The following is a 26147-nucleotide window of genomic DNA, read 5'->3' as shown; positions in this document are numbered from 1 at the left end:
CCACTTGTTGATTCTTCACAAAAAATTACAGTTTTATATCTTTATGTTTGAAGCTTGAAATGTGGCAAAAGGTCGAAAAGTTCAAGGGGGCCGAATACTTTCGCAAGGCACTGTACTGCACCGCTACAGCGGGAACCGAGTAGCTTGCTGTTCATGCATTTTATCTACAACTGAATTGTAAGTTTTTACGATTGTCTTCAATAAATCTATTTATCATACTACACCATGAAGCCCCTTTTTCCATTATGTCCTTGCATGAGGGAATAATTAAAGAGGACCTTCCAATCATATCTGTGGGATAGCGATCGATTATATCCTATCAACCGTCCTATTGTCATCACTGGAGCTAAAGGGAGAAGTTGGTTAATTTTGAACAACGTCTGATTTAGTCAGTCTGGAGGTGAGCAGCCATTGCACTCAGTGTCGAATACTTTGTTTGGGAATTGCTCACATCAGTGACACGTTTTGGATTGGAGTCTTGCATCACGTGTTCAGATCACCATGATCTGATATTTCTTGCACTTTGCACATGGACTCTTTTTTCATATGAATTCTATTTATTCACATTATCAGATTCCATTATATGTTGCAGTTGCACTTTATATGGACTTTTATGCATTTAGAATATGTTATACCTATTTATATGTTTTTGCACAGTTCATTGATTTTATGATTATTTACGTTTACTGATTGGAGTATTTATTTAGTATTAGTGAGTTACTCATTTACTTTAAAATTTTCGCTGATTTATTTCACAATTTTTAACTGTTCAAGCTTAAAACCAGAAGTTCTGGTTTGGTGTTTTGGCAAACTCACACAGGAGAATCAATAAGGTTGCTGTTTACACATTACTTACCTGCCCTATATTTTTTACATGAGGGTTTGGTGACACTAACAATCTCTATTCAGTACAATCAAGAACCCTCCATGAAAGAAGATTGCGAGGGGAGCAGGAACTCTGGTGGAGAATTTTAAGAAGGCTAAGAGGCACCTAGCGGACCGCATAGCTAAGATCTTGACCAAGCAGAGGCGAACCAGGGATAGGCATCAGAGCCAAGTGCAAGTAACTACACTTATGGCCAAACAATATTGGCACCCCTGCATTTTGTCAAATAATGCAACACTTCACCTCAAAAATTGTTGCAATTACAAATGTTTAACCACTTTACCAGCGGAGGATTTTGTTGTCTTACGTCCAGGCCACTTTTTGCGATTCGTCGCTGTGCGACTTTAACTGAAAATTGCGCGGTCGTGCGACGCCGTACCCAAACGAAATTTACGTCCCACAAACAGAGCTTTCTTTTGGTGGTATTTGATCACCTATGTGATTTTTACTTTTTGCGCTATAAACAAAAAAGAGCGTTTATTTTGAAAAAATAACAATATTTTTCACATTTTTTTATATGAAATTCCCCCAAAAAATGTAAAAATCTAATTTTTTTAAAATTTTTGGCTAATTTGTTTTCTGCTCCCTATGTTTGGTACAAAAAAATCACAATAAGCGTATTTTGATTGGTTTGCGCAAAAGTTATTGCATTTACTAACTACGGGAAAGATTTCTGTCATTTTTGGTGTTTTTTTTTTTTTAACGAGTAATGGCGGCGATCTGCGATTTGACTGCGACATTGCGGCGGACAGATCGGACCCTTGACTGACATTTTTGGGGGTACCAGTGACATTACTGCAGTAATCAGTGCTATAAATATGCACTGTTACTGTAAAAATTACACTGGCAGTGAAGGGGTTAATTAAATTAGAGAGGGAGGGGTTAATGTATGCCTGGTGCTTACTGACATGTGTGGGGGGAGGTGACTATGTGACAAGGACAGATCGGATGTTCAGCTATGCTGAACACTCCGATCTGTCACTCCCTGTCACTTAGGAGATCCGCCCGCTCTGTTTACACAGACGGGCGGATCTCCTCACTCGATTCCCCGACGATCGGGGAAGAGTGGCGGCGATTGCTCCTCCCCTGGCCCGACTCCCGCTGTGACTAAAAACTGCGGGAGCGCGCCTCCGGCGGCGCGCGAGCGCCACCTACAGGGGAAGGAGTCCAGGTCTACGTCGCTGGACGGTATCGAGCCACATTGCTGCAGTAGCAGCAATGTGAGCAGTGGCCAAGTGGATAAGCAGTCTCAGGTTTATTTAATTTGTTTGTATTGGTATGACACAAAAATGTGGAGAAACAAAAAGCCAAATCTTTATGTTCCAGTGTCCACTGTGTATAAGATTATCAAGAAGTTTACAGCCCATGGCACTGTAGCTAATCTCCCTGGATGTGGTCAAAAGAGAAACATTGATCAAAGAGTTTCCCAAAACTTACCTGAGGAAGCCAAAATCCTTTTGGGAGAATGTGCTGTGGATAGACGAAACAAAATTACAGCTTTTTGGTGAAGCCCATCATTCTGTTTTCAGAAAAATAAAAGAATACAGTGGGGATCGAATGTTTGGGCACCCCAGGTAAAAATTTGTATTAATGTGCATAAAGAAACCAAGGAAAGATGGAAAAATCTCCAAAAGGCATCAAATTACAGATCCGACATTCTTATGTCAACAAAAGTTAGATTTTATTTCCATCACTGACACTTTCAAAATTACAGAAAACAAAAAAATGGTGTCTGCAAAAGTTTGGGCACCCTGCAGAATTTATAGCATGCACTGCCCCCTTTGCAAGACTGAGACCTGCCGGTGTCATGGATTGTTCTCAATCATCGTCTGGGAAGACCAGGTGATGTCAATCTCAAAGGTTTTAAATGCCCAGACTCATCTGACCTTGCCCCAACAATCAGCACCATGGGATCTTCTAAGCAGTTGTCTAGAAAACTGAAACTGAAAATAGTTGACGCTCACAAAGCTGGAGAAGGCTATAAGAAGATAGCAAAGCATTTTCAGATGTCAATATCCTCTGTTCGGAATGTAATTAAGAAATGGCAGTCATCAGGAACAGTGGAAGTTAAAGCAAGATCTGGAAGACCAAGAAAAATATCAGACAGAACAGCTCGCAGGATTGTGAGAAAAACAATTCAAAACCCACGTTTGACTGCACGATCCCTCCAGAAAGATCTGGCAGACATTAGAGTTGTGGTACACTATTCCACTATAAAGAAATACTTGTACAAATATGGTCTTCATGGAAGAGTCATCAGAAGAAAAACACTTCTACGTCCTCACCACAAAAATCAGCGTTTGAACTTTGCAAATGAACATATAGACAAGCCTGATGCATTTTTGGAAACCAGTTCTGTGGACCGATGAGGTTAAAATTGAACTTTTTGGCCGGAATGAGCAAAGGTACGTTTGGAGAAGAAGAGGCACAGAATTTAATGAAAAGAATCTCTGTCCAACTGTTATGTATGGGGGGGGATCAATCATGCTTTGGGGTTGTATTGCAGCCAGTGGCACAGGGAACATCTCGCCAGTAGAAGGAAAATAGATTCAATAAAATTTTAGCAAATTTTGGATGGTAACTTGATGCCATCTGTGAAAAAGCTGAAGTTAAAGAGAGGATGGCTTCTACAAATGGATAATGATCCTAAACACACCTCGAAATCCACGGCGGATTACATCAAGAGGCGTAAACTGAAGGTTTTGCCATGGCCTTCACAATCTCCTGACCTCAACATAATTGAAAATCTATGGATAGACCTTAAAAGAGCAGTGCGTGGCAGACAGCCCAGAAATCTCAAAGAACTGGAAGACTTTTGTAAGGAAGAATGAGCAAAGATACCTCAAACAAGAATTGAAAGACTCTTGGCTGGCTACAAAAAGCTTTTACAAGCTGTGATACTTGCCAAAGGGGGCAGTACAAGATATTAACTGTGCAGGGTGCCCAAACTTTTGCAGATGCCATTTTTTGGTTTTCTGTTATTTTGAAAGTGTAAATGATGGAAATAAAATCTAACTTTTGTTGACATATTATAAGAATGTCTAAACTGTAATTTGATGCCTTTTGGAGATTTTTCCATCTTTCCTTGGCTTCTTTATGCACATTAATACAAATTTTTACCTGGAGTGCCCAAACTTTCGATCCCCACTGTACAGTTCCTACAGTCAAACATGGTGAAGATTCACTGATGTGTTGGGGTTGCTTTGCTGCTTCAGGCACTGGATGTCTTGACTGTGTGCATGACATTATGAAATCAGAAGACTACCAATGAATTCTGGGGTGCAATGTAGGGCCCAGTGTGAGAAAGTTGGGTCACCGTCAGAGGTCATGGGACTTACAGCAGGACACTTAACCAAAGCACACATGAAAAAGCACCCAAAAATGGTTTCAGACAAAGTGCCAGAGAGTACAGAACAGGTCAGCAATGAGTCCAGATCACCTGTGGAAAGATCTCAAAACAGAAGTTGGGAAAAGGAACCCTTCCAATCTGAGAGACTTGGAGGAGCAGTTGGCGTAAGAAGAGTGGTCCAAGAGAAGGGTGTAAGAAACTCATTGATGGTTAAAGGAAGCAACTGATTTCAGTATTTGCTACCAAATATTAAAATTGAGGGTGCCAATAATTTTGTCCAATCTATTTTTTTTGCATTGAATGTGTTGGATTTGGCTTTTTGTTTCTCCACTTTTTTGTGTCATAGCAATACAAACAAAAGAAATAAACATATGAATGTTATTCCAACAATGTTTGCATTATCTGACAGACATGCAGGGGTGCCAATATTTTTGCCCAGGACTGTATAATAAAAGTGCAGTTAAACTGGAATTAGTGTTTTTATATCTGCTTGGGATTTAGGTTTGACCGTGGCTGAATAAATTAGGCAGGAGCAGGAATCAAGACAGCTCAGGCTTCATGTACACAGAGCATTTGAAAACCTCTCCTAAACGCTGGAACTTGACAGTTTGTAACCGACAGTTAAAAATGTCCGTTGTGTCGCATTTACATGCCACATTTAGAAGCCATTTTACATTGTAAAATGGTCAGAAATGTATCCCCAGTGAAAACCTCTACAACGTAACGCTTTTAAACGTGAGTTATCGTGTTTAGACACGTTTGTACACTGTTACAAGCATTTGGCGTTTCAAATGCCACTAAACTTCCATCTGAACGCGCTTTTCTGCTCTAAAAAAAAATGGCACTAAACGACTTTAAACGTCTCAGTGTACAGGGACAGATAAGATAATAGAGGAGAGTTCAGGGGCTGCTGAAAAAAATGCCCAACTGCTCCTAAACCTCTGTTTATCAGCAGCAGTGTACATGAGGCCTTATGTATAAACGGCACATTTTAGGTTGGCATACAGTATGCAAACGTAAGCCTGGCACAAACTGGAACAGTTAAAACCAAGCATATCATAAAATTCCATAAGCAAAGGTTATCTTTCCTTAAAACTGCATTTCGAAACAAGTAATAGATCCAGAGATATATAGTGATTAAGTTATATGCAAAAATTTCCATGCAGAAAGCAATCTTTATTTTTCCTCTTTCTTGCCTTCCTATTTGGTCACTGACTGTGTTGAGTGGTATTTCTGACCAATAGGAGGACTTGAGGGTTGGGGAAGCAAGTCCAATATAACCTTTCACAGTATAATCAAGATTTGAAAATCAAGCTTCCTTAGCCTCCATTCATAACTACACACTTACTTCTTAACCACTTGCCGACCGCCGCAAGTACATATAGTGCGGCGGTCAGCCCCTCACAGGCAAAGTGACGTATATATACGTCACTAGCCTGTGAGGCTCTGGGGAGTGAGCGCGCGCCGCCGGAGGCGCGCTCCCACGCGGTCACGGACCCCCCCGCTCGTGTGACCGGCGGACCCGATGTCCGCCGGTCACTCGGTGATCGTCTGTGTAGAGGGAGAAAGGCAGGCGGCTGATGTAAACAAGCCGCCTGTCATTCTCCCCTGTGTAGGAATAGTGATCATACGGTTCTACTATGTAGGACCGTTGATCACTGTTCCTACACCTCAAGCCACAGCCAATCAAAGTTAGAATCACGCCCCTAGGGACACACATAACCCCTCCCTCTCAAAAAAGTTAACCCCTTCACTGCCAGTGTAATTTTACAGTAACAGTACATATGTATAGCACTGATTACTGTAGAAATGTCACTGGTAACCCCAAAAGTGTCAAAAATGTCAGTCAAGGGTCCAATCTGTCCGCCGCAATGTCACAGTCCCGCAAAAAAAAAAAAAAAAAATAAATAAAAAAAAAAAAAAAAAAAATCGCAGTTCGCCACCATTACGCGTTAAAAAAAAAACAACAAAAATGACAAAAATCTTTCCCTTGGTTAGTAAACTCGATTACTTTTGCGCAAACCAATCAACATACATTTTTGGGATTTTTTTTTTTTTTTTACCAAACATATGTAGCATAAAACAAATTGGCCGAAAATGTTAAAAAATTTAGATTTTTACATTTTTTTGGGGGAATTTCATATAAAAAAATGTGAAAAATATTGTTATTTTCGCAAAATTGACGCTCTTTGTTTATAGCGCATGATCAAAAAAAAAAAAAAAAAAAAAAAAAAAAAAATCGCACAGGTGATCAAAAACCACCAAAAGAAAGCTCTATTTGTGGGGAAAAAAAGGACGTCAAATTCGTTTAGGTACAGCGTCGCATGACCGCGCAATTGTCCGTTAAAGTCACACAGTGCCGAATCGCAAAATAGGCCCTGGTAAGGAAGGGGGTAAAATCTTCTGGGGCTCAAGTGGTTAATGGCACCCCAATTGCGGTGTAACATTGCCACGATAAAACACGCTGCAAATCGCAACACCTGATGTTGTCGCCCAAAAGAAGCTCCTGCTCCTTTTCTAGCAACAAGTTACGCATGTTGCGATTTTGCAGTGTGATTTGTTGCGCTGCAAAATGGGGCGCCATTAAGAAGTAATGCCATCGCAACCGAGTCCCAACTTTTGCTGCAAGTTGGAATCGTAGACAGAATCGTGGCAACTCCGCCCGAGATTCAAATTGCCTAGGTGTGAATGGAGCCTAAATCTCTGGATCTACTAATTGTTGTAAACAAGTTCCGAGATTTATTATCAGGCCTCATTCACACACCCTCTAAAAAGCGATCCATGGTGTATTTCGTTTCAAGGGGCAGCAAGGCAGCAGTTTGTAGGCACTGCTGTATTGGACAAAACAAACATTGTGTCACAACCACAGGCCAAGTGTTTGGCTCATGGTTGCAGCACTACTATTGACTCCAATGGGCGACAGGTGGTGTCAAGGGGAGGTAAATCCACAGCTCAACCATCCCTAATTAGCGCACTTCGGCCCCCGTGTGAAAGAGACCTAAAGAGTTGAAATTTGCACAACATTACACATTTTTGAAAAATATTGCTAGAGATTTAGAACAATAAGAAGCACCACATCCCTATAATAAATGGAAACTACAATAAAGGGGGCAAAGTGGGACTTTATAGGTGCAAATGATGGAGAAAAATCTGAATTCTCAGAAATTACACATTTTATTAAACATAAAGAATTAGGACAAAACAGCACATTGATTTAAAATGTTAAAAGCAAAAAAATGCACTCGATAATATCAACTCTACATGTTTCGCCATCTTCATAATAGCTTCTTCAGGAGTTTTGATAGATATTTCTCGAGAGTGAACATTTCTAAATTGCAAAAGAAAAAACATGAAAAATAGGACAATTATACTTTTTATGGGGCATATAACAATGGTCCTAAATTGAATGCCCTGGTAGGTTTCGTAATTCTAGTACTAATATCAAAATATCAAAATGTACCCTAAGAAGACCTAAACCCTTTCTTTTGCCGGGAGTGAAGGCAACGAAGGTGCTGAAACCGAGGTGAATAGAGAGGGGAGGACTGAGACATCTGACCTCTTAAAGTTGACCCATAGAGAAGATGATAGCCAAGCCGAAAGTAGCACGTATTGAAAATTTTGAGAGTCATAAATCTATCAAGTAAAAAACTTAATGAAGTCCAAATACATGTTCTATCTCTTGGTCTAACTTACTGTCCTACTCAAAAGATTGATACCTTCGAGCTAATTAAGGATGTTCACCTGTTTGCTCGCAGATTTATGTTTAAAGTAATTTATGACAAAGATAATCATTCCTCGGATCAGCTTAGTCAATCTCATTGTCGGCCTGCACAGGACCATGAACTTTCCTTGGCAGAAATGCAGGCACTCAGTGACTTGATGGAGCTCTGGGAAGAAGGAGAATTGTCAGGCTGGCCTTTCACTGAGGAGCTAACTCAACCGTTGGCTACTCCGAAAGGCCTTGAAGTGGATGCTATTTTTCCACCTCCATCCACCTACAAATCCAAATCGCAATTTTTTCCTTTACTGCAATCCAACCCTAACATTTGGGCCTTCACCCAACAAGTGATTAGGGAAATCCAAAAAACGAAGTGGAAAGACTTGAATTCCTCCAATCTGAATGATAGTCAGATTAAGGCCATTCAATCGCTTCAGAACGACCCCTCCCTTACTATTAAACCCTCAGATAAGGGTGGGAATGTCGTTGTAATGGACACAACGGGATATGAGGCTATGGTTTTAGATATTCTAAACAATAAAGATTGGTATAGAAAAATTTCTGAAAGTTTCCTAGCAGGAATAGTCATCAAATATCGCCAACTTATCTCTGAGGCCTATTCTAAAGCCTTGATAAACAAGAAAACGTGGGAGTTTTTGAACATTAAAGATCCAAAAACACCCACTATGTATGCCCTACCAAAGGTTTACAAAAACCTGAAAAAACCCCCAGGTAGACCGATAGTCTCGGGTAATGGATGCCTAACCGAGCGAGCTAGCCAATTAGTGGATGACTATTTACGTCCCCACGTATTGGCTTTACCCTCCTATATTAGAGATACTAGCGACTTGATTAAAGCCATAGATGGCATTCAGGTTCCAAAAGATGCATGGCTGGTGGGTATTGATGTGGAGGCCCTCTACAACTCCATCCCGCACCATTGCGGGGTTAGAGTTGTAGAGGGCTTCTTATCCGAAAGGGGTGGTTCCTTATTGGAATACAATGCCTTCATTATCTCACTACTTAGATTTATCTTGTCCAACAACGTTTTTTTGTTCAACGGTTCCCATTACCTCCAGGTGCAGGGTGTGGCTATGGGGACCAAGTGTGCCCCCTCTTATGCCAACCTGCACCTGGGGGGATGGGAAAGTGATCTCTTCTCCAGGGACGATCTTGAATTATCTCTCTCCTGTGTGCTCCTGTGGAGAAGATTCATTGATGACATTTTTATGATTTGGACAGGTTCTTTGACCATGTTATTGAGATTTTTTGAGGTGTTAAAAACCAATGACTTTAATCTCAAATTTACCTATGCATATAACCAAAAATCCTTGGATTTTTTGGATATTACAATCTATGTAGGTGAGGATGGAGTTTTGGGCTCCACCCTCTTTCGTAAAACCACTGCAGGCAATACTATTTCGAGGGCAGATAGCTCCCATCCCCAGCCGTTGGTATTGAGTATACCATATAGCCAATATTTAAGATTGCGGCGTAATTGCACTAAATCAGAAGACTTTGAGAGAGAGGCAAAAAATCTACAGAGACGACTTTTATGTAGAGGTTATAGTAGGGCTTGTCTTAAAAGATCTTATCACAGAGTAAAAAAATGGAACAGGACTGACTTGATCTTTGGCAAAAAATAAAATTAAAAAAATAACCAACACTGATGGGGTACGTTTAATTACACGGTACTCTGGCCAACATGACCAGGTACGATTAATCCTAAAAAAGTTTTGGTACCTCTTGGAGGCTGATGAAAAGGTTTCCAAACATATTGGAGACCGCCCTCAGATAACATTTAAAAGATCTCGATCATTAAGGGACCAATTGGTCCATAGTCATTATACCCCCTCAAGTAAATGTAAAAGGTCACTGACGGGCACATATTCTTGCAGAAGATGCAACTTCTGCAGATATTTGCCCAATCTGAGTGAAATTATTCTTCCTAACGGAAAATTATATAGACCCAACTTTTATGCAAATTGTCAAACTGTTGGAGTCGTATATATAATGTACTGTAGTTGTAAAGCCTTTTATATAGGCAAGACTAAAAGACCTTTCTTTAATAGAATTCGTGATCATGTTAAACTTGTCAAGAACAAAAAGTTTGAAAGTCCCATTAGCCGCCATATGGGCCTGTACCATGGTTTCAATGATAAAATGATGACTTTCTTTGCTTTGGAACATATTCCATTGAGTGAACGAGGTGGAAGTGTAGATAAAAATTTATTGCAACGTGAAACCAAGTGGATATTCAATCTATCAGCCATTCAGTATCCTGGTATAAAATGAATCCATTAGTTTCAAACCCTTTCTTGGCTAGGATAATGTCAATATAATTCATTGTTAGTCTAATCCAAATTTTGGTTGAAAACTAACAACTTGGATTTTGTACTTCTGTTACAAATCCCCCTTTTTTTTGCTTTATGCAGTGATAACATGCACTCTTTGGATACAAATTATCTGCATTATATTTTTCAGATGTAGTTTATCTACTCATGATTGAATAAGGGATTCTCTTTGGTTCAACCCTTTTTTTGATGATTCCTGACTCCTGCCGGTAAGTGAATATGACTATGGGTGGTGAGCCGATTAGGTGACTCTATTTTCACCTTATTGAGAGGAACTTTGGACTGAGCCCCGTTTTCTGCCCCTGCTCTTGTTGCCCATATGGGCACCCGCGGTGCCCTACATTATTTTCCAGGTATTTTGGTCCGACCTGGTCAGTAGAAGCACCGCCTTTGATTCCCAGTTTGTCCCCCATTGGAGCCTCATGCTATTCCCCTTTTGGAATCCCCTTTCTGTTAGATGAGTAAACATTTCCATGATTCTTTATTACAAATATAGAGACAAATAATTGGGTCGATTTTTGTATGTGACTGAGTTCCTATAAAGTCTTCCTCAATACTTGATAATATTCAGGCATTGTCTTTGCTGGAATTTAAATCCCGGCATTGTTTTATTGTGGGTGTTAATTCGCCTCGGACTGTTCGTTCCGACCTAGGTACTTCCTCTGCTTACATGGTGGCCGGACCGGATGTTGTCATCCTCGTCTTCCGGTTTCCGGGCTTCACCATGTGATGCTGTCGCGTCTCTATGACGCACTTCCTGTCCGGCTCCGATTGGACAACTGGGCGCGCCTTGCTCTCACTCCCTCGTTGACGTCAGACGCCGAGGGAGTGGAGAGGATGTATAAATGCCGGCGCAACATGGTCAGTATTTCACTAGACCACCGGGGAACCACACATCCATTTGGAGATGTATGCGGTAATGGAATCTTCTTTCTTTGACTCTCCTTTCATCTTTTTAGGCTTCGATATGCTGACTAAACTGCCTTGTGCCCCTTTTTTCTCTTGTGCAGCCCCTATATTGGAGCGCACCATTGGGAGACTTTCTGTGAATTGGCAGCCTTCTATATACAATTGTGCTTGAAAATTTGGATGTGTTCAACATTGTACCATCAGGGTAAATAGCCATTTTTTTTATACATTTGGACAGACTATCAACACATTTGTCAGCTTTTCCCCCAATTTAGGATTTATTTATAATATCTCTCTCTGTTCTTTAAAAGGGATACCTCCTTCTTGGGATTTTTATGGGATAATTCTCCCTCCCTGCTTTTGATATTGGGGTGCCCCCTGAAGTATTTTCACTCCTTATTCAAATTGGTAAATATATTTAAGCTCAGCAATTTGATACCCACTCCCTAAGAGGAGGTCATGCAATCTACATCGTCTGAAATGTATTCCTATATTGCAGTCTCTTATTTTCAATACGTGCTACATTCGGCTTGGCTATCATCTTCTCTATGGGTCAACTTTAAGAGGTCAGATGTCTCAGTCCTCCCCTCTCTATTCTCCTCGGTTTCAGCACCTTCGTTGCCTTCACTCCCGGCAAAAGAAAGGGTTCAGGTCTTCTTAAGGTACATTTTGATATTTTGATATTAGTACTAGAATTACGAAACCTACCTGGGCATTCAATTTAGGACCATTGTTATATGCCCCATAAAAAGTATAATTGTCCTATTTTTCATGTTTTTTCTTTTGCAATTTAGAAATGTTCACTCTCGAGAAATATCTATCAAAACTCCTGAAGAAGCTATTATGAAGATGGCGAAACATGTAGAGTTGATATTATCGAGTGCATTTTTTTGCTTTTAACATTTTAAATCAATGTGCTGTTTTGTCCTAATTCTTTATGTTTAATAAAATGTGTAATTTTTGAGAATTCAGATTTTTCTCCATCATTTGCACCTATAAAGTCCCACTTTGCCCCCTTTATTGTAGTTAACATTACACATTTATTTTTAACGAAGGCTCCATTCACATCTTGGCATCCCGAATCACGGAAAATCGCAGGACACACATGAGATTCCCACCACTTCCAATGGCACCCCAAACGCGACGCGATTTTGCCATGATTGCCATCCAATGAATCGCCGTAAAATCATGGAATAGGAATGGTGGGATGCCTGTCGCGCAAAATAAGTTCTTGTACTTCTTTCGGGCGACAGGCATCCCGCAATTCTATTTGCCCGATTTTACTGCGATTAATTGGGCGAAAATCGCACCACATTTGGGTTGCCATTGGAAGTGATGTGAATCACACGGGTGCCCCCGCGATTTGCGGTGATTCTGGATCGGGGCAGAATCACAACGATCCTGCCCGCGATCTGGGACACCAAGATGTGAACAGAGCCTTAATGTTAGTGTTTTGGTAAACATATCATTACCTACCAATGAGTTTATCACTGCAAGCATTCAGGAGATGTTCAGAGTAGAAGTCAATATCAGCAAGGACACAAAATAGCTTTTCACTCTGTGCAACATTAAATCTGTCAACCATCTGTAAGGCTTTATTCTTTAAAAAAAAAAAGAAAAAGTGAGACAAGTAAAAGTTCTGCAGTTTAAATGATTACTACAAATATGAGACTTAGTAATTTTAACAGTTAGAAAAATGAATAAAAAAACAATTCAAGGGACACTCCACTATAAGAGTCGGTTCACACTAGCGCGACTTCTCAGCCTGACAAGTCGCGCTCCCTCGCGGTCCATTGACCGCCACAGGACCCGTTCTAATAGGAGCGACACAAGTCGAGCCGACTTAGAAAAAGGGTCCTGTACTACTTCGGGGCGACCTCAGAGCGATTTGCAGACTTCCATTATGTGAAGTCCATGCAAGTCACTCCGAAGTTGTGGTGCATGGTAATGCACAAGTCGCCCCCGAAGTAGTAAGGAGTCGTGTCGCCTCAGTGTGAACCGGCTCTTAATAGGTTTTTAAGCATGCGAAGAGACTGTATTACATAATATCCATATTCTGACTCTTAAAAAGAAAAAAATCTCTATTTATTAGGTAAGGGGCCCATAAAAGTCTATGGTCAATCTCTAACACCTAGGTAGAGGGAGAAAGCTGCAGAGCTTAAATTGAGGAGTTCCTTTTTCTCTGTTTGTCCATTCTTGCCCAGAGATCCTTGAAGCCTTGATGTTCAGGGCAAATGTAGCAGCATCAGTATGTGTTGGGTAACTTGACTATAAGGCCCCTTTCACACAGGCGGACCGTTAAGATCCACCTGTCAGTTTTTTAGGGGGATCTGAAAAGATGCCTTATGTATCTCTACATGTCCGCTGACATCCGATCCGTCAAATCTGGACGGATGGAAACCCTATTTTCTATCGGTCCAGTGGATCGGATGAGAACGGACAGACGTTCTCAGAGCTGCCATCCGCCTGCTCAGCGGAGGATCAGCGGATCGATCCCCCGCTGAGAAAAACGGAGTCCGCCGAAGGACTCCAAGTGTGAAAGGGGCCTAAGGACTCATGGGGCTTATACAGCTGCTTTTAGGAGCATCAGTTTTTTTTTTTTTTTGCAGCTTAAAAAACGTCACTCAATGTTATTCTATGGCCTCATGCACACATAGGCTGTTAGGAGCTGTAAATTGGCATAGGCATTTTTAAGATATAAAAAAAAAAAAAAAAAAAAAACCCAGGGACAGCGCGTTCTGGAGCAGCAGCGTTAAGCTGTAAATATGCCAAAAGGCTGCTTAACGCCGCATACAGTGTTAGGCCAAGTCAGACATTTTTAAGCTGTAGTAGTTGTATTTGAAAAGGCTGCTAAACGTGGCTAAAATGTGTATTAACGCCAATACAAAACACTGCTAAAAGCATGTTTTTACAGATGCTATTTCCTGGCGTCAGAACTGGCTTTGCAGCTCGTTTTTTCAAACGCACTGTGTGCATGAGGCCCAACTCTAAAACTGCCCATTTCAAATATGTACACATTTTAGAGATGTGTAACACATATACATGCACAGCAATGGAAATTGATGACTTTTTCAACATATTTGAACATGCAAACATTGGATCTTCATTCAACCAGGACCTATGGATAAAGGTGTTATATTTAAGAACACAAAACAAAATGCATTTTCAAGCATTTACCAAAAAATATCAACATATGTAATGGTATACTGTAGAAAAAGTAAGTACACCATCTGCATTAAAGCTGGTATTGCCCCCTTTAACCACTTGCGACCGCCTAAATAGCATTTTTACTGCTACAGGGTAGCCGCCCTACGCAGGATCATATATATATATATATATATATATATATATATATATATATATATATATATATATATATATATATATATATATATACAGTGGGTACGGAAAGTATTCAGACCCCCTTAAATTTTTCACTCTTTGTTATATTGCAGCCATTTGCTAAAATCATTTAAGTTCATTCTTCTTCCTCATGAATGTACACATAGCACCCCATACTGACAGAAAAACACAGAATTGTTGACATTGTTGCAGATTTTTAAAAAAAGAAAAACTGAAATATCACATGGTCCTAAGTATTCAGACCCTTTGCTGTGACACTCATATATTTAACTCAGGTGCTTTCCATTTCTTCTGATCATCCTTGAGATGGTTCTACACCTTCATTTGAGTCCAGCTGTGTTTGATTATACTGATTGGACTTGATTAGGAAAGCCACACACCTGTCTATATAAGACCTTCCAGATCACAATGCATGTCAGAGCAAATGAGAATCATGAGGTCAAAGGAACTGCCTGAAGAGCTCAGAGACAGAATTGTGGCAAGGCACAGATCTGGCCAAGGTTACAAAAAGATTTCTGCTGCACTTAAGGTTCCTAAGAGCACAGTGGCCTCCATAATCCTCAAATGGAAGACGTTTGGGACGACCAGAACCCTTCCTAGAGCTGGCCGTCCGGCCAAACTGAGCTATCGGGGGAGAAGAGCCTTGGTGAGAGAGGTAAAGAAGAACCCAAAGATCACTGTGGCTGAGCTCCAGAGATGCAGTCAGGAGATGGGAGAAAGTTATAGAAAGTCAACCATCACTGCAGCCCTCCACCAGTCGGGGCTTTATGGCAGAGTGGCCCGACGGAAGCCTCTCCTCAGTGTAAGACACATGAAAGCCCGCATGGAGTTTGCTAAAAAATACCTGAAGGACTCCAAGATGGTGAGAAATAAGATTCTCTGGTCTGATGAGACCAAAATAGAATTTTTTGGCCTTAATTCTAAGCGGTATGTGTGGAGAAAACCAGGCACTGCTCATCACCTGTCCAATACAGTCCCAACAGTGAAGCATGGTGGTGGCAGCATCATGCTGTGGGGGTGTTTTTCAGCTGCAGGGACAGGACGACTGGTTGCAATCGAGAGAAAGATGAATGCGGCCAAGTACAGGGATATCCTGGACAAAAACCTTCTCCAGAGTGCTCTGGATCTCAGACTGGGCCGAAGATTTACCTTCCAACAAGACAATGACCCTAAGCACACAGCTAAAATAACGAAGGAGTGGCTTCACAACAACTCCGTGACTGTTCTTGAATGGCCCAGCCAGAGCCCTGACTTAAACCCAATTGAGCATCTCTGGAGAGACCTAAAAATGGCTGTCCACCAACGTTTACCATCCAACCTGAAAGAACTGGAGAGGATCTGCAAGGAGGAATAGCAGAGGATCCCCAAATCCAGGTGTGAAAGACTTGTTGCATCTTTCCCAAAAAGACTCCTGGCTGTATTAGATCAAAAGGGGGCTTCTACTAGATACTGAGCAAAGGGTCTGAATACTTAGGACCATGTGATATTTCAGTTTTTCTTTTTTAATAAATCTGCAACAATGTCAACAATTCTGTGTTTTTCTGTCAGTATGGGGTGCTATGTGTACATTCATGAGGAAGAAGAATGAACTTAAATGATTTTAGCAAATGGCTGCAATATAACAAAGAGTGAAAAATTTAAGGGAGTCTGAATACTTTCCGTACCCACTGTATATATACACATACATATACATACACACACACAGTCAGGTCCATAAATATTGGGACATCGACACAATTCTAATCTTTTTGGCTCTATACACCACCACAATGGATTTGAAATGAAACAAGATGTGCTTTAACAGTAGACTTTCAGCTTTAATTTGAGGGTATTTACATCCAAATCAGGTGAAGGGTGTAGGAATTACAACAGTTTGTATATGTGCCTTCCACTTTTTAAGGGACCAAAAGTAATGGGACAAATTAACAATCATAAATCAAACTTTCACTTTTTAATACTTGGTTGCAAATCCTTTGCAGTCAATTAAAGCCTGAAGTCTGGAATGCAAAGACATCACCAGATGCTGGGTTTCATCCCTGGTGATGCTGGGCCAGGCCTCTACTGCAATTGTCTTCAGTTCCTGCTTGTTCTTGGGGCATTTTCTCTTCAGTTTTGTCTTCAGCAAGTGAAATGCATGCTCAATATGATTCAGGTCAGGTGATTGATATGGCCATTGAATAACATTCCACTTCTTTCCCTTAAAAAACTCTCTGGTTGCTTTCGCGGTATGCTTCGGGTCATTGTCCATCTGCACTGTGAAGCGCTGTCCAATGAGTTCTGAAGCATCTGGCTGAATAGGAGCAGATAATATTCCCCGAAACACTGCAGAATTCATCCTGCTGCTTTTGTCAGCAGTCACATCATCAATAAATACAAGAGAACCAGTTCCATTGGCAGCCATACATGCCCACGCCATGACACTACCACCACCATGCTTCACTGATGAGGTGGTATGCTTTGGATCATGAGCATTTCCTTTCCTTCTCCGTACTCTTCTCTTCCCATCACTCTGGTACAAGTTGATCTTGGTCTCATCCGTCCATAGGATGTTTTCCCAGAACTGTGAAGGCTTTTTTAGATGTTGTTTGGCAAACTCTAATCTGGCCTTCCTGTTTTTGAGGCTCACAAATGGTTTACATCTTGTGGTGAACCCTCTGTATTCACTCTTGTGAAGTCTTCTCTGGATTGTTGACTTTGACACACATACACCTACCTCCTGGAGAGTGTTCTTGATCTGGCCAACTGTTGTGAAGGGTGTTTTCTTCACCAGGGAAAGAATTCTTCAGTCATCATGATCTCTCCGATGGGTTTGTTTTGTTTTTTCAGCCTAATGATGGCTTGCTTCACTGATAGTGACAGCTCTTTGGATCTTATATTGAGAGTTGACAGCAACAGATTCCAAATGCAAATAGCACACTTGAAATGAACTCTGGACCTTTTATCTGCTCCTTGTAAATGGGATAATGAGGAAATAACACACACCTGGTCATGGAACAGCTGAGCAGCCAATTGTCCCATTACCTTTGGTCCCTTAAAAAGTGGGAGGCACATATACAAACTGTTGATGTAAATACCCTCAAATTAAAGCTGAAAGTCTGCAGTTTATATGCAATTTTATTCTTCATGTTTTGTGAGTATGTTTTTGGCTTTTCAATACAATTTTTTAAAGGTGACAAAAAGGTAATGCACTAGGTGTTTGCGCCTCCTTTTTTGTTTGTTTGCAGTATTCTGGAGTTTCCCCACTTGAGGAGAGCAACAAGCCTATACTTGTGCAGCACCTCCTCTTTCATCCCCACTGTGAAAGCAGGCAGAGGTTCTTTTCCCTGAACCCCGTCACAATAAACCAACACAGCCACATCATGGCAGAAGGAATTGTAGATTCAATGGACCATGAGGATGCTGATGAGCACACTCATACAGTGCCTTGAAAAAGTATTCACACCCCTTGAAATTTTTCCAAGTTACAAGCAAAAACGTAAATGTATTTTATTGGGATTTTATGCGATAGACCAGCCTTTTTTTTAACCCGGGTGCCCAGGCACCCACCCTGGGGTGCCTTGGCAAAATTCCTAACATTTGCCCAAAGATTGTATACAAGGCAGCGGGTGGATGAAGCCAGCCTTTTATTACACAAAGCTACAGATTTTCATTGGCGGCTGTGTCCTCTGCACCTGCCTTTACAGCGAAGACACCGCTGACAGCTCAGTGTGGTATCGGGGTCGGATCGGCTTCAAAAAAGGTATGCATACAGAGTTTTTCTTTACAGGGCTAGATAGGTTTGTGTTAGATCATAGAGATACAGTGGGTACTGAAAGTATTCAGACCCCCTTAAATTTTTCACTCTTTGTTATATTGCAGCCATTTGCTAAAATCATTTAAGTTCATTCTTCTTCCTCATGAATGTACACATAGCACCCCATACTGACAGAAAAACACAGAATTTTTGACATTGTTGCAGATTTATTAAAAAAGAAATCTTACCGTTAGTTTACCGGTAACGTCTTTTCTCATGAGCCTTCCAGGACGGCCCAACATGAGAGATGATAGGCTCCTCCTACCGGAAACACAATCAATTAAAACACAGTTAAAAGGCCCCACCCTTCCCTCTATCCTCAGTTGTAAAAAAGTATCTTCCACAACCAAATTCCTTGAGGGAACCGTGTATCACAGTCAATTCATAGGCACTTACCCTTTTTAACTTGTTTGCACCCTTTGATAGGGCGGGTAGGCCGGCCGTCCTGGAAGGCTCATGAGAAAAGACGTTACCGGTAAACTAACGGTAAGATTTCTCCAATCGCCTTCCAGGACGGCCCAACATGAGAGGATACTAGATTAACCTCAGCCTACCTTAGGGTGGGACAACTGCCTGCAAGACCTTGCGTCCAAAGGTCAGGTCCTGTTGAGACAGTACTTCTATCCTGTAATGTTTCAGGAAGGTGTTCTGGCTGGACCAAGTGGCTGCCATGCGGATCTGTTCCCAGGATGCTCCTGCCTTCTCGGCCCAAGATGTTGCTAGGGCTCTTGTAGAATGAGCTTTAACTTTAACAGGAGCTGGGACACCTGATGCCTCATAAGCGATGGTAATTGCTTGCCTGATCCATCTAGAAATTGAGGGCTTGGAAGCCTGCAATCCTTTCCTAGGTCCAGAATGAAGGACCAGAAGATGGTTTGACCTTCTAAAGTTCTTTGTCCTGTCTAAGTAGATGAGTAGAGCTCTTCTAACATCAATACAGTGGAACTTTTCCTCCTTACTGTTCTTTGGGTTGTCACAGAAGGAAGGTAAATTGATCTCCTGTACTCTGTGAAAAGGAGATGCCACCTTTGGGAGATATAGTGGATCTGGTTTTAGGATTATCCTGTCTGGGCATACAGTCATAAACGGTTCTTTGATAGAGAGGGCCTGGAGATCCCCTACTCTCCGAGCTGAAGTGATAGCCAGCAAAAACGTCAGTTTTAAAGACAACCGTTTGAGGGAAATCTGTTCCAAAGGTTCAAAGGGAGACCTAGATAACGCCTCTAGGACCCTTGTCAGGTCCCAAGGAGGGAACCTGTCTTTAGACAAAGGAGTAACTCTTTGTCTGGCTAACAAAAATCTGCTTATCAGTGGCTCTCTTGCCAGACGAGTGTCCAGGAACACCGAGAGAGCCGCAATTTGTACCCTAAGAGTGTTAATGGCCACACCCTTATCCACCCCGTCCTGTAGAAACTCTAGGATTACAGGGGTAGAGGGGGAGTCAAATCCTCTTTGCTTACCCCAGGTACAAAACTTTTTCCATACCTTAGTGTAGATTTTCTTGGTAATAGGTTTCCTGCTCAGCAGAAGAGTATCTACAACTCTCTGTGAGCAACCTTTTGAAATTAAGAGTTGGCTTTCAGTAGCCAAGCTGCCAACTGAAAAAATTGCGGGTCTTGGCATAACACTGGACCCTGAGATAACAGGTTTTTTGAGACCGGCAGATGCCATGGGGGAATCATTGCCATGGTCTTCAGAGTGGCAAACCAAGGTCTTCTTGGCCACCAAGGGGCAATTAGTATCAACCGGAGGTCCCCCGAGTGATTCAGTTTCTGAAGAACTCTCGGGATCAACATTAGAGGGGGGAAGGCGTAAGCCAGACTGAAACCCCAAGGTTGAGCCAGGGCATCCAACCCCATCATTCCTCTGGACCTGGTGAGGGAGAAGAATTTTTCCACTTTCTTGTTCTGCGCTGTGGCAAACAGATCTATTTCTGGTGTTCCGAACCTCTGTGTAATCTTTTGAAAAATTCTGGGGTCTAACTCCCATTCTCCTTCCTGAATCAGATGACGACTGAGGAAGTCTGCTTGCAGGTTGTTTTCCCCCCTGATGTGGACTGCTACTAGAGAGACTACTCTTTCCTCGGCCCAGCTTAGGATTGAGGAGGCTAGATCCAAGAGGGGTCTGGATCTGGTTCCTCCTTGCCTGTTCAGGTATACTACCGTTGTAGTATTGTCTGAGAGAATGAGGACCTCCTTGTTGTGGATGTTCTCTTTGAAAGCTTTCAAGGCTTCTCCTACAGCTTTCAACTCCCTGAAATTGGAGGAGGCTTGAGTTGTCGCCAACTCCCAGATCCCCTGTGCATGAGCTCCTTCCATGTGTGCACCCCAGCCCTTGGTACTGGCGTCTGTAGTGATCTCTATAGGATCCCATTGTCCCCAGGGCCTGCCCTTCCCTAGGTTGGTCTGTTCTTTCCACCATATCAGGGATTCCCGGGCCTGAGGGGTGAGGACGACTTGTTCGTCCAACGAGTCTGTTTTTCTGTCCCAAGATGACAAATGGAAAAAACGGAATTTTTGTAAAATCTTACCTGTAAAATTCCTTTCTCTGAGTCCTCCGACAGTCGCCGCCTCTTCATATTCGTCACATATGGGGTATTAGACTTTGCTCCGAAGGAGTAGCTAGGCAACAGAATATGTTAACAATAAAGCTTTAACATATCCCACCCTCAAGGGGTGGTCCCCTCAGTCAATACCCTCCTACTTCCTGCAACCATATCTCAGTTTTAGTGGAATAGCAGTAGAGTATACATTCAAACCCCAAAAGAGGGGCGGGGGCGGCGACTGTCGGAGGACTCAGAGAAAGGAATTTTACAGGTAAGATTTTACAAAAATTCCGTTTTCTCTTACGTCCTCCGACAGTCGCCGCCTCTTCATATTCGTCACATATGGGGACGTCCCAAAGCAGTGCAAACATGAGGGGTGGGAAACGCATCCGCGCCGAAAGGCAACGCAGTCTCCACATCAAAGAAAGGAACCTTACCAAAGGAAGGAAACCAGCTGGGCAACAGCAAAAATAAGTGCTCAACAGGAGCAACAACCCAGGAAAAGACAAAAAACCAGGGGATACAAAAAACTATCCCAACAGCCAGGAGTCCCCAACAAGGGACCCTATGGAACAGCCGCACTAAGAACCTTGCGGCCAAAGGAAGCATCCGCCGATGCCTGAACATCTACTTTGTAGAATTTTGTGAAAGTGTGCACGGTCGACCAGGTCGCCGCCTTACACACCTGGGCTACAGAAGCCCCATGACGGCAGGCCCAAGACGTACTCAGAGATCTAGTAGAGTGCGCCTTCACAGGCATAGGGGGAACCTTCCCCTGCAAGGCATAGGCCTGTTCAATGGTCTGCCTGATCCATTTGGCGATGGTAGAGGCCGAAGCCGCCATGCCCTTCCGAGGACCCTCTGGAAGAACAAATAAGGAGTCCGTCTTACGAAAAGACTCAGTCGATTTAAGGTAAACCCTTATCGCCCGAACAACATCCAGAGAGTGCAATCTCACCTCCTTTGGATGTTTAGGCTTCGTACACAACGAAGGCAAAACGATATCCTCGTTAAGATGGAATTCCGAAACTCGTTTCGGCAGAAAGGAAGGATTAGGTCGCAAGACCACCTTATCCAAATGAACAACCAGGTACGGAGACTTGCAGGACAAAGCCGCCAGTTCCGACACTCTGCGAGCCGAAGTGATCGCCACCAAAAAGGCGACCTTTTTGGACAACATAGACAACGAGATCTCCCTGATCTGTTCAAAAGGAGCACGTGGTAACACAGATAGGACTAGATTCAAGTCCCAAGGGGGCAAAGGATCCCTCCTAGGAGGAACCAGATGCCGCACACCCTGAATAAAAGTGCCAACCAAGGAGTTGGAAGCCACGGGACGTTGAAACAGAACGGCCAGCGCAGACACCTGACCCTTTATCGTAGCCAGCGCCAAACGCTGATCGACACCCGTCTGAAGGAAAGACAGCACACGGGAAACCGAGTACGTGCGGGGTGAAAACCCCCTGGACTCACACCAGGCAAAATAGGCCTTCCAAGTACGGTAATAAACCTTTCCCGAGGAAGACTTCCTCGCGTTGATCAAGGTATGAACGACCTCCGGAGAGAGACCCTTCTCCTTCAGGACCTCGGTCTCAACAGCCAGGCCGTCAAAGCCAGCGACTGTAAAGCAGGATGGTAAATCGGTCCCTGAGACAGTAGATCGCCTCGAAGAGGCAGACGCCAAGGGGCGTCGACTGCCAGATTCACGAGGTCTGCGTACCAGGACCGGCGAGGCCAGTCCGGTGCCACAAGAATCACCGTGCTGCGTTCCGAGTGTAACCTGCGAAGGAACCTGGACAGCAACTGAATCGGTGGAAACGCGTACATCAGTCTGTACCGATGCCACGGGGCCACTAATGCGTCCGACGCGTCTGCCCGAGGGTCGCGCGTCCTTGCCACGAACCTCTTCACCTTGTAGTTGAGGCGAGACGCGAACAGGTCCACATCTGGAAGACCCCACTTCGCGCACAACATCTGGAAGACAGCCGGATGGAGAGACCATTCCCCCTGATCCAGGGTCTGGCGACTCAGATAGTCCGCCTGCCAGTTCTCCACTCCCGGAATGTGAACTGCCGTTATCGCCGGGACATGAGTCTCGGCCCAAGACAGAATGTCGGCTACTTCTCGAGCCGCTCGGGCACTCCTGGTGCCCCCTTGGTGGTTGATGTAGGCCACCGCCGTGGCATTGTCCGTCTGCACCCGAACCGGGCAGCCCTGCAGCCGGTCCGTCCAGCGATGAAGACAGAGCCTTATCGCACGCAATTCCAGAATGTTGATCGGGAGGGAAGACTCCCCCTCCGACCAGGTCCCCTGGGCGGACAGAACGCCCAGAACACCACCCCAGCCCGACAGGCTGGCATCCGTGGTGATTATCGTCCACGAGATCGGACGAAACGACTTGCCCCCGGACACCAACGGGGACTGGAGCCACCACAGAAGGTATTCCCTGGTGCGATGACTCAACGAGATCAGAAGATCCAGAGATTGAGGTCGCCCGTCCCACTTGGACAGGACCTCCGCCTGGAGACCCCGCGTGTGAAACTGCGCGAAAGGAATCGCCTCGAAGGCCGAGACCATCAATCCCAGACATCTCATACACGTCCGCAGAGACGAGTGTGGAACGTCCCTGAGGGACCTGACTTCCTCCTGAAGAGTCCTGAGTTTGTCTTCCGGCAGGAAGACCTTCGCCTGCACCGAGTCCAGTATCATTCCCAGATAGGGAAGACGAACCGACGGACTCAGTGTCGACTTTGGAACATTTATCGTCCAACCGAACTCCTGCAGAGTTTGCATTGTGACAGACAGGTCCTTCTCCAGACCCTGACTGGTCGCAGACCGAATCAGAATGTCGTCCAGATACCCCAGGACAGAAATGCCCTGGGCCCTCAATAATGCCAGAACCGGTGCAAGCACCTTGGTGAAGACCCGCGGAGCCGAGGCGAGCCCAAAGGGCAACGCCACGAACTGGTAGTGATCCTCCGCAATGGCAAAACGAAGGTATCTCTGATGACCCTCGAATATGGGGATGTGAAGGTACGCATCCTTCAAATCGATGGAGGCCATGAATTCCCCCGGAACCAGGGCAGCCACCACCGAGCGCAGGGATTCCATGCGGAACTTGCGAACCCGCACAGAGCGGTTCAGAGCTTTTAAGTCCAGAATCGGACGAACCTTGCCCTCCTTCCTGGGTACGGTGAACAGATTGGAATAAAACCCCCGAAATCTGTCCCGATGAGGCACCGGAACCACCACTCCCTGAGCCCTCAGGTCCCGCACCGCCAGGTGCAGATCCCGCAGGCGCTCTGGAGACAGTTGTAGATTTGAGGGAAAAAATCTGCTCTCCGGCCGAGAGAGAAACTCGATCTTGTAACCAGACCGAACGATTTCCAGAACCCATCTGTCCCGCACACGGGCCAACCAGGGTTGCAGAAAACCGAGCAAGCGTCCCCCCACCCCAAAACTGGGTGAGGGCGCCCCTTCAGGCCGAACTGTTATGGGCCGCAGGTCCGGATTGGCCGGACTTCTGTTTCCCAGACCAGGGCTTCTTCTGAGAGCCTTGGCCCTTGAACGGTTTGCCCTTGTAGTGCGGCCGAAAGGCACGAAAGGACCCCTGAGGGGGCCGAAAATGAGCATGCTTCTTCCCAGAAGCCCCCTTAGCCTTGGGGAAATGGGGCAAGAGAGTGCTCTTACCCCCGGTAATCCCCTTAATCAACACATCCAGGGACTCCCCAAAAAGGCGAGACCCATCATAAGGCAGATTGGCTAAGGTTTTACGTGAAGATTGGTCCACCGACCAACATTTCAACCAAACCAGGCGGCGAGACAACACCGCCACGCTGTGCACACGCGCAGCCAACGGAATCAGGTCCAGGTCCGCATCACACAGATACATGACACCCTGGTGGATCTGATCCACCATATCCAGGGTCGCCGCCGAGGCCGAATCGGCCACTAGGACGCGCCGAAGCATCTGCGTCCAACTTGCGATCGCCTGGGCCGCCATGAGAGAAGCAAACAGAGCCTTAAGCATAGAACCCGTAACAGAATAAGTATGACGGGCAAGAGACTCCAGTCTCCTATCCGTGGCATCCCGGAAAACAGGGGATCCCTCTGCAGGGATCGCAGTGGCTTTGTTCAAAACCGCAATAGCATGATCCACTGGCGGAGGCACACACCACCGTTCATCAGTGGCAGGCGAGAAAGGATAACGCAGCTTAAATTTACTTGGTACCGCAAAAGGCTTGCGCAAATCGCGCCATTGGTCCTTAACAGCGCGCTGAAAATCAGCATTGCAGGGAAAAACCTGCGGCGTCCTGCGTTTTCTCTGCGTCCCATAAGCCGCCAAGGCAGCCGGGGGACACACCTCGTCCTGCAAACGTAGCGTCTGCTTAATGGAAGCAATCAACTCATCCATGATTGCAAGCTCTTCAGGCGAGCCAGGGGGAGAATTATCAACCCCCTCAACTTCAGCCTCTACCTCAGACCCCACTAGATCAAGAGAGGAGCGGGACCCCGATAGGGGGGTCCCTGCCAGAACAGCCCCATCACCTTCACCCTCAGAATCAGAGGACAGAGCAACTCTGGGCCGTTTAGTAGATTGAGCAGCCACCAGCATTTGCACCTGTGCAGCAAGGCCAGCCACAATAGTGGCTAAATCCCCCCCTGGGGGGGAAACAGCGGTCCCCTGGCTTTCCACCAATACTGTGGGAAACTTGCCCTCCTGAGAATCCATTGCCCCTGTATGCCAGACAACCAAGGGTTAACTGCCCCCTTACAGCAAGCGCGGCAAGCGCAGCCCACCGCACCACACTCAGGCACAATGAGACCCCCACAGGGAATATACAGACTGAATACAGGCAATGGAACACAGGAATAGAAGGATAAAACCTGAGGAGACTCCGCTGCTGCTGCTGCCTCGATCGGTGCTTCCAGGAGAGAGGAAGTGATGCTGCCAGGGCGCTCTATGTAAGCCTATGGAGGCTACAAGAAAATGGCCGCCGTGCATGTAAACCATGCGGCCGGAGCGGGCGCCGGTAAAATGGCGTCGTTTGGCGCCGAAATCGCCGCTCCACAGTGCATAAAATCACACACAATTTTATCCCATTATATGGATACATGTTAGATCGCCGCAGCGATCGCTGTATATGTCCCAACATGCCATTAAAAACATGCCCCACAGCACACAGCTCCTCACACTGCCCAGCCTGACATACTCAGTGTCATACAGCTC

At 44.4% G+C, this 26147-nt stretch overlaps 1 protein-coding gene across 1 annotated transcript in view; it reads right to left on the bottom strand.

Annotated features, from left to right (window-relative positions):
* The window catches only part of FASTKD2 (FAST kinase domains 2), an 89121-nt gene that overhangs the window by 33540 nt on the left and 29434 nt on the right, over positions 1-26147 (bottom strand). Inside the window, exon 5 of the mRNA XM_082262021.1 lies at positions 12693-12816. Coding sequence (XP_082118147.1) covers positions 12693-12816 — 124 coding nt within the window. The remainder of the gene's footprint in view (positions 1-12692; positions 12817-26147) is intronic.

Source organism: Pelophylax lessonae (assembly GCF_965119305.1).
Source record: "Pelophylax lessonae genome assembly, chromosome: 6".
In the NCBI taxonomy this organism is placed as follows: domain Eukaryota; kingdom Metazoa; phylum Chordata; class Amphibia; order Anura; family Ranidae; genus Pelophylax; species Pelophylax lessonae.
Note: the sequence above shows the minus strand (reverse complement) of the source record. Positions and strands in the feature narration are given on the sequence as shown.